Source organism: Danio rerio, chromosome 17 (genome assembly GCF_049306965.1).
Source record: "Danio rerio strain Tuebingen ecotype United States chromosome 17, GRCz12tu, whole genome shotgun sequence".
NCBI classification, from domain to species: domain Eukaryota; kingdom Metazoa; phylum Chordata; class Actinopteri; order Cypriniformes; family Danionidae; genus Danio; species Danio rerio.
Window position 1 is genome coordinate 44,944,464 of NC_133192.1, and position 10,161 is coordinate 44,954,624.

Genomic DNA, 10,161 nt, shown 5'->3' on the forward strand with positions numbered 1-10,161 from the left:
ACTTCATATAAAAAGCTGAATAAATAAGCTTTCCATTGGTGTATGTATTTGTTAAAATAGTATAATATTTAGCTAAGACTACAGCAACTATTTGAACGTTGGGAAAATTAATGTTCTAAAAAAATGATAAATAAATAAATAAATAAATCACCTTTAAAGTGTCCAAATTAAGTACTTAGCAATTCATATTACAAAACAATTATTAGGATTTGATATATAATAAGGTTTTAGTATATTTTTAAATAAAAATGGCTATATATCTATTTTATTTATTTATTTATTTTTTGGCTACTGAATAGCCCAAGATGGCTATTGCAGAGAGTGACGGCATTTAATAAATTCACACTGTATATTACTGTTAATTAAATTAAGTTGGCAGTTCATTAAATAAATAATTTATATAATTAAGTATTACATCTTTACAATTTTAACCGGCACTGTTGACCAACAAACAAACAAACAAACAAAAAAAGTGTCACACTACAAAACAATTGTCTCCATTATCTAATATCGACTAATGTATTTACTAAAACAAACTAATAATGAACAATACTTGTATAGCATTTATTAATCAGTTCAAAATGTACTAATGCATTATTGAAATCTAAAGTCTCTGTGTTAGCATTGGTTAGTTAACATAAAACTTTATTTCCATTAATTACCACTAACAAAGACGAATAAACTGGGTAATAAATGTGGTGTTCATAGTTTGTTCATGTTAGTGAACTGTAAAACGTGTTACCAATAAAAAAGGTTTATAAGCTGTTCAAAACTCTACTTGTAATACTGTTGTGCATGTAGGATTTTAACATATTTAGTATTCAGTGCTGTAGTAGATAAGGTCAAGCTTAAACTTGAGTAACAATTCATACCATTTGCTTTTAGCTTATTACCTGCCTATTATTAAGATATTAACTGTTTGTTAGCATATATAAAGTATGACCTCATTTGTCTCCCTTACCCACTACCTAAACCTACAAGCTTACTAACTATTAATAAGCAGCTAATTAGTAGTTTATTCAACTTAAAGTCTCAGTTAATCCCTGTTAATGATTTGTAAACAGTGAAAATTGTACATTAAAATAAAATGTGACCAAAAATAATGTAATGACAGTAGTGTTTTTCAAGCATTTTTTTTCTTAAGCTTTGGGTGTCAAAGTGAAAAGTTGTTTCTGAGGTGAACTTGAACAGCTTCATCCAGTGAGAGTTAAAACACACACACACACACACACACACACACACACACACACACACACACACACACACACACACACACACACACACAAAAGAGATGCACTTTTGCTGTCTCTGAGCTCTGTCTGGGCTTCATATCTGGCCCTTGTGGATCTGGTCGGAGAACTCAAGCCAACATTTGCACAAATAGAATCTGGACACTTCAAAAAAAGAAGGAAAAAAAAAGGGTTAAGGGGGGAAAAAGCACTTTTGCTTCCTTTCTCGTCCACCTTCTCAAGTTTTCCATTCCATCTCTATATTCAAGGTGCTCTTATTTATTTGTTTATTTATTTATTTATTTTTTGGACTAGACCAAATTCAAAGAAAACCAAATAAAGAGAGAGTAGCGCTTGAGAGCTGAATGCATTTCAGCACACTGCGTAAAGATCAAGACCAGAGACAAACAAATAAACTGTTTAGCCAAAAGAAGGAAAAAATAAAAAAGATGTTGATTGTATGCACTGCATAAAAGGCTTTTCATACTTGAGATATTTTGTCTTGTTGCCAGTCCAAATATCTAAAAATTATTAATTATTAATATTATGTAAACGTTTGTTCTGAGTGTTTTATTTTAACCATAACTACTTTTCTCTTAAATGAGCAGAAACAGAGAGATAATCGAATGCTTTCATTATAGATCTGTGCATTCTTAAGGAGACACCTTGTCTCAAACAAAACAAAACAAAACAGAGATGATAACAGAGGTGTCACTTTTAAATTGGGTATACAGAAGCTGATCTGGAATCAGCTTATCATATGAATCACATCTGTAAAATATGGGAGATTTTCAGCAAAAACGAGAGGGTTGACATGTATGCAGTGAACAGAAAGTGTTTGTGAAAAAAAAAAGTTTTGAAAAGGGAATGCAAAACATGCGTGATGAAGCAAAACACCTTTCCGAGATAGCACAAATCATCTTTCCAAGATAATGCAAATAATCTTTCCGAGATAGCGCAAATCATCTTTCAGAGAAGACGCACATCATCTTTCCGAGATAACGCAAAACATCTTTGCGAGATAATGCAAATTATCTTTCAGAGATAATGCAAATCATCTTTGCGTGATAAAGCAAACATCTTTGTGAGATAGCGGAAATCATCTTTCCGAGATAACGCAAATCATGTTTCCGAGAAAACGCAAAACATCTTTCTGAGATAATGCAAATCATCTTTCCGAGATAACGCAAAACATCTTTGCGAGATAACGCAAATCATCTTTGCGAGATAACGCAAATCATCTTTGCGAGATAACGCAAATCATCTTTGCAAGATAACGCAAATCATCTTTCTGAGATAATGCAAAACATCTTTCTAAGATAATGCAAAACATCTTTGCGAGATAATGCAAAACATCTTTGCGAGATAATGCAAATCATCTTTGCGAGATAATGCAAATCATCTTTCCGAGATAACGCAAATCATCTTTCCGAGATAACGCAAATCATCTTTCCGAGATAACGCAAATCATCTTTCCGAGAAAACACAAATCATCTTTCTGGGATAATGCAAATCATCTTTCCGAGATAACGCAAAACATCTTTCCGAGAAAACACAAATCATCTTTCTGAGATAATGCAAAACATCTTTGCGAGATAACGCAAAACATCTTTGCGAGATAATGCAAATCATCTTTCCGAGATAATGCAAATCATCTTTCCGAGATAACGCAAATCATCTTTCCGAGATAACGCAAATCATCTTTCCGAGAAAACACAAATCATCTTTCTGGGATAATGCAAATCATCTTTCCGAGATAACGCAAAACATCTTTCCGAGAAAACACAAATCATCTTTCTGAGATAATGCAAAACATCTTTGCGAGATAACGCAAAACATCTTTGCGAGATAATGCAAATCATCTTTCCGAGATAATGCAAATCATCTTTCCGAGATAACGCAAATCATCTTTCTGAGATAATGCAAAACATCTTTGCGAGATAACGCAAAACATCTTCGCGATATAATGCAAAACATCGTTGCGAGATAATGCAAAACAACTTCGCGAGATAATGCAAAACATTGTTGCGAGATAATGCAAAGCATCTTTGCGAGATAAAGCAAAACATCTTTGCGAGATAGCTCAAATCATCTTTCCGAGATAACCCAAATCATCTTTCTGAGATCACGCAAAACATCTTGGCGAGATAATGTAAAGCATTGTTGCGAGATAAAGCAAAACATCTTTGCAAGATAATTCAAAACATCTTAGCAAGGAACGCAAGAACTTTTAAAAATATGCTTTCCTATTACTCAGTTTTTTTTTCCACCTATTTCTTTTGCCTTCCAGGTCTCTGTTGATTTCCACTGATTTCAGCCCATCGTTGAGTGAATTTATTCAGCTGTGTGTAAATGTGTGTAGATATACATTTTGAATTTCAGTAATATTAACGACTAATATAAAAACGTTCATATGATTTACTTATAATACAGTTTGTAAAGTAATTATTTCTTATAGTAGTTATATGGTAGATATATAGTATTATATGAGAGACTTGCTTTGTTTACCAAATAAATAGATCTAAAAGGATTTGCAATGTAAACATTAAATAAAAGTAAAAAATGTATAATTCTTTATTTTTTAACATATTGTTTTTACTTACGATACACTCAAAATTATTCCGCATAAATCTGCAGATTTTTTACAATATTCTGCGCAGAAATAGCAAAAAATGCCCACAGAAATAAAGGTATGCGAGCTGTCACTGGGGTGGTACCTTTTCAAAAGTTACACCTCTGTAATCAACAGGTTCATATTGGTAACTCAATAGTAAATAATAGTATCTAAAATTTTAGGATGAACACGTACTTTTTAGGTACTAATATGTACGCTTCAGGTATTATTATGGACCTTTTATGGACAAATTTGTACCTTTTGAAAAGATACCACCCCAGTGACAACTTGTGTACCTTTATTTCTGAGAGTGTAGATTATTTGGCTTGTTTAGGGAAAAAATAAATCACTTCATATTTGTCTAATTATTTAAGAAAACAAGACAATAATTCTTGCTTGTCTAGAAAATTTTTGATATTTGGACTAGAAACAAGACAAAAAGCATGTTGTGTGCAGTGTAATACCACAGTTAGATAAATGATGTTGTCTTCTGATGATTGAATAGGGATTGGAAATTTAGACCCCAAAAACACCCACCCACCCTAATGTTTTTCTTTGTTAAAGTATATATTCATTTATTAATTTTTTTGTTAGCTTAGTCCCTTGATTAATGTTGGGTCACCAGTTAAAGTATATATATAATTTTTATTGAATTTATTATTAATAATATTACTATTTAGATTTTTTCCTCTTTTTCTGTAATGGGGTTTAATCATTTTGTATTGTAGTAATGCATCAGCTTGTGTGCTAGGCATGGAAGTGCTGTATAAGTTTGCAAAACAAGTGCTGTATTAGTTTGCAAAACAAGCATTTCCTTGTATAGAAATCTAATCTGCTTCAGATAGTCATTACTGCATTACAAGAAAGACTGTTACTCCATCTAGTGGTCACATCTGTGAATGTTTTGTTTGTTAATGTTAAGGAATATTCAAAGTTTAATACTACTGCTCTCTTAAAAAAAAGTTTCAGACTGTCAAAAATTATTTGTAATACAAAAATAGTCATGGACAGCACAGTGGCTCAGTGGTTAGCACTGTCGCCTCACAGCAAGAAGTGTAGCGATTTCAGCATTCCTCTGTGGAGTTTGCATGTTTTCCCTGTGTTTGCGTTGATTTAATCTGGGTGCTCCGGTTTCCCCCACAGTCCAAAGACATGCGCTATAAGTGAATTGGATGAGCTAAACTGACCATAGTGTATGAGTGTGTGTGTGAATGTGAGAGGGTATGCGTGTTTCCCAGTACTAGGTTGCAGCTGGCAGGGCATCCGCTGCATAAAGCACATGCTGGATAAGTTGCCTGTTCATTCCACTGTGGTGACCCCTGATTAATAAAGGGACTATGTCGAAGAAAAAATGAATAAATGAATGAATGAAAAACAGTCATAAGTGTCTTTCTTCGAATTGAGATTAATAAATCAACTGAAATCAGTACTAAAAAGCTTTTGGAGCAAAAAAATTAATTAATAAATACATTTAAAAAATAAATAAAAAAGTAGATATAGATATACTAATTATTTAAATTTAAAGTTTTATAAAATCTTTCATTATTGATGAGAAGACATTTCTAGGAAAGACTTGCAACAAGAAATTAAAAGGTTTTTCTATTTCAGCTTGATGATTTTGTTATAACCTCACATAAGACAATTAATATAATATACATATAGGGCGAAGCAGTGGCGCAGTAGGTAGTGCTGTTGCCTCACAGCAAGAAGGTCGCTGGTCCTTGGCTCAGTTGGCGCTTCTATGTGGAGTTTGCATGTTCTCCCTGTGTTTGTGTGGGTTTCCTCCGGGTGCTCCGGTTACCCCCACAGTCAAAAGACATGTGGTACAGGTGAATTGGGTATACTAAATGTCCTTAGTGTATGAGTGTGTGTGATTGAGTGTTTGTGTATGTTTCCCAGAGATGGGTTGCGGCTGGAAGGGCATTCGCTGCTTAAAAACGTGTTGGATAAGTTGGCGGTTCATTCCGCTGTGGTGACCCCAGATTAATAAAGGGACTAAGCCGACAAGACAATGAATAAATGAATGAATGAGTGATATAAAAAGAACATGCAAACTCCACACAGAAACACCAACTGAGCCAAGGATCGAACCAGCGACCTTTTTGCTGTAAGCAAACAGCACTACCTACTACGCCAATGCTTCGCCCTATATTATATTATATTATATTATATTATATTATATTATATTATATTATATTATATTATATTATATTATATTATATTATATAATAATAATAATAATTCGTTACATTTATATAGCGCTTTTATATAAAAGGGGGGGGGGGGGGATCTCCTCATCCACCACCAGTGTGCAGCATCCACCTGGATGACGCGACGGCAGCCATTTTGCGCCAGACTGCACACCACACACCAGCTGATTGGTGGAGAGGAGACAGAGTGATGATATGCCAATCATGATATGGGGAGGGTTAGGAGGCCATGATGGACAGAGGCTAGTGGGCAGATTTGGCCAGGATGCCGGGGTTAAACCCCTACTCTTTTTCGAAGGACATCCTGGGATTTTTAACGACCACAGAGAGTCGGGACCTCGGTTTAACGTCTCATCTGAAAGACGGCGCTCACTGAGCAGTATAGAGTCCCCGTCACTATACTGGGGCATTAGGACCCACACAGACCGCAGGTTGGGCGCCCCCTGCTGGCCTCACTAACACCACTTCCGGCAGCAACCTAGCTTTCCCAAGTGGTCTCCCATCTAGGTACTGACCGAGCGCAGCCCTGCTTAGCTTCAGTGGGCGACCACGTGAGAGTTGCAGAGAGCTAGCTGCCGGCCATATATTATATTATATATTATATTATATTATATTATATTATATTATATTATATTATATTATATTATATTATATTATATTATATTAATTATATTATGTGAAGTTATAACCCATAAAGCGTCAAAGCAGAAATAAAAAACCTTCAATTTCCTACTGTAAGTGTAAAACTAAGTACATTCCAATGTGTTTATTAAATGATTGCAAAAAACAAAAAAAACTTACCTGATCGTCGCTTGTGAACCCTTTGTGCATGACATGGTATAGATGCACCAGGAAGTCACTGTTGGGCAGCACGTCTTGATGTTTGGTCATCATCTCACAGATCAGCTTATACGCCTGTAGTTTCCCAGCTTTAAATTCTGAAGGCAGCATGGTCGCCTGAATAAACACACATCAAAGGAAATTCAATATTTCATCAGCTCATTCCTGTTCATTACATCAAACATGCCTATAAAATGATATAACATACTAGACCGTATCAATACATAAGTATCACTGTAACGAAAGTTGTTGTTTAAAGAAAGACATTTCACATTAGTGCTGATACTAGTTTGTTTGTTTGTGTTTAGCGCCATGCGGGTCATTTTCATGGCAGGAGAAAGTATAATGGAGACATTTGGCGTAGCCAGACTTTAGCTGCTTCCCAAATGGCACACTATACACTATGCACTCATGCAAAATGTACTTATGCACTTACACACTCAACAGCATAGTATATCTATGTAGTGTCGTCCCAAATGGAGTGGAATGTCAAACCGTTTCCCTGATGATGTTTGATGGTTGCCAAATGAGTGAAATGAACTACTGAATTATCAAATAATACCTGCCGTGAGTATAACCGCATTCACCATCAGGAGGCGCTATAATCACTCTCGTAGGAGAATTTTGCTTTCACCCTCCAAAATAAATAAAGTTATCCAAGATGTGCGCCCGATAGCTCTGCCCCTTCCGCTACATAGGCAAACCTGCGGTCGTTGATTGCAAGAACTGTCCATTTATTCCACACTTCATTTTACCGGTTGAATAAGTGCATCATCCAGGTAATTAAAGTGCACTTATTATTTTTAAAATGTTTTCAGTATGAACGCACTTACACTATTTATACTATGAAATGGCGTAGAATAGTGCATAAGTACGGTATTTGGGATGCACCTATTCACTGAAAAGCTACTTTATTAGGTGCACCTGTCCAACTGCTCTTTAACCCAAAATTTCAATCAGCCAATCACATGGCAGCAACTCAATGCATTTAGGCATGTAGACATGGTCTGCTGCAGTTCAAACTGAGCATCAAAATGGGGAGGAAAGGTGATTTACATGGTTGTTGGTGCCAGGCAGGCTTGTCTGAGTATTTCAGAAACTGCTGATCAACAGTAACTTAAATAACCACTCGTTTCAAGCGAGGTATGCAGAAGAGCATCTTTGAATGCACAACAAGTCTAACCTTGAAAAGAATGAGCTACAGCAGCAAAAGACCAGGGGCCTCATGTATCAACGCTGCGTATGCACAAAAACATTTTTTTAAAAAAACATTTGTGCGTGTCTGTTTTATTTCCATTCGCGACTCCTAGAGGCAGTTGTGTTAAATTCCTCTCTACAAAGTGTCTGAGCCTTGTAATAGCAGGTGTATGAGACAGGTTCATCTAGCAGGTATATAAGGTTTCCATACCTGTTTTCACAATGTAATCTGAGCTATCTACTGCACGCACATTGCTATAAAAACAGCATCTGAAGATGAATTTGCATGTGTGAATCAGAAACATTTCCATTCAATAAATGTACGAATAAAATATGATCCACAAACTTATTAATGATTCCTATTTGTCTTTCTCGTGATAAATAGTTGGCAAAATCTGATATGTAGCGGGGGAAAAAAGAATAAAGAGTTCATCAGACGCTGGATTCGAACCGAGTTCATGCTCAAATGTGTCAAAACATGTTGACATGCGCTTTACGAGCTGCGCCACTGAGACTGTTAAGGGTACTGCAACATTTTAAACATATAAACCACACTATTTCTTTTTCAATTCACTCAGTGCTATGTTCAGACCCAACTGTGTTAACCGCATCAGCTAAACTCTCCCACTCTATTTTTTTCTTTTGTTGTTAATTCCGGAGAACAAACTTGCAAATAACACCGCTTTTCTCCGGTCTACCTCCGAAAGCAGCACCTCCAATTCACATTCTGTTCAAAGTTTATCTTTTTGCTTGATTTTGCCATTGCTTTTTCGTTGGGTTTTGCCATTAGCATAGTCATTAGCATATTCATACGGGGGAGGAGGCAGGGAGGGGTTTTGTGCTCGTGCATGTTGCGCTCAGTTTCACGTTTATTCGGATGTACAAAAGAATATGCGTGGGATTCGGCGTAAGCAGTGTTTGATACATCTGAATTTTTTTCTGCGTACGCACATTTACAGCTTTGTGCGTACGCAATGTTTTAGTATGATTTCCACGCAAGTCTTCGTACATGAGGCCCCAGATCCGGTGCCACTCCTGTCAGCTAAGAAAAGGAAACTGAGGCTACAGTTATCACAGGCTCACCAAAATTAGAATTAGTAGATTGGAAAAGCATTGCCTAGTCTGATGAGTCTCGATTTCTGCTGCAACATTCGGATGGTGGGGTCACAACTTGCCGTAAACAACATGAAATCATGGATCCATCCTGCCTTGTATGAATGGTTCAGGCTGGTTTTAGTGGTGAAATGGTGTGGGGGATATTTTCTTGGCACACTTTAGACCTATTAGTACCAACTGAGCATCGTGTCAATGCCACAGCCTTCGTATGTATTGTTGCTAACCATGTCCATCCCTTTATGACCACAGCGTACCCATCTTCTTATAGCTACTTCCAGCATTATATGTGCCATGTCATAAAGCGTGAATCATCTCAGACTGGTTTCTTGAACATGACAATGAGTTCACTGTACTTAAATGGCCTCCACAGTCACCAGTCCTCAATCCAATAGAGCACCTATTGCAGTCGACAAAACTGCAGCAACTGAGTGATGCTATCATGTCAACATGGACCAAAATCTCTTAGGAATATTTCCAGTACCTTGTAGAATCTATACCATGAAGGATTAAGGCAGTTCTGAAGTCAAAAAGGGGTCCAACCCGGTACTAGTAAGGTGTACCTAATAAAGTGGCCGTTGAGTGTAGTAGGGTTTTCCAACTAGCCAGTTACCACCACTGTGATAAATAAAGGTGTGTGAGGGCTCTTAGTGTTATACTGACTCTAATTCAAAAGTCTGGGCTTGATAATAACTACATTGTCATGTTTTTTCAATTAAGTTTCCTAGCTGCAATTGTTAGATCAAAAATACTGTACAAGCAGTAATATTATGAAATATTGTTGAAATAAACTATTTTATGTTGAAAATGTATCAAAATGTCTCCCATACTGCATCACTCCAAAAAAATAAAAAAGATAAGCATTGAGTCTTCTAAGATACAGATGAAGTCAGAATTATTAACCCTGCTAAATTATTAGCTCCCCTGTATTTTATTTCCCCAATTTCTGTTCAATGGA

The 10,161-nt window shown here is 36.1% G+C and overlaps 1 protein-coding gene across 20 annotated transcripts in view; it reads right to left on the reverse strand.

Moving 5' to 3' along the window:
* Positions 1-10,161, reverse strand: part of ralgapa2 (Ral GTPase activating protein catalytic subunit alpha 2) — a 324,474-nt gene that overhangs the window by 143,584 nt on the left and 170,729 nt on the right. For all 20 annotated transcript variants that reach the window (XR_012393091.1, XR_012393092.1, XM_073927824.1 and 17 more), the window contains one exon: positions 6,855-7,010. Coding sequence is in view for 18 of the 20 variants with exons in the window: in XM_073927824.1 (XP_073783925.1) it covers positions 6,855-7,010 (156 nt within the window). In the remaining 2 variants the exon portion in view is untranslated. The remainder of the gene's footprint in view (positions 1-6,854; positions 7,011-10,161) is intronic.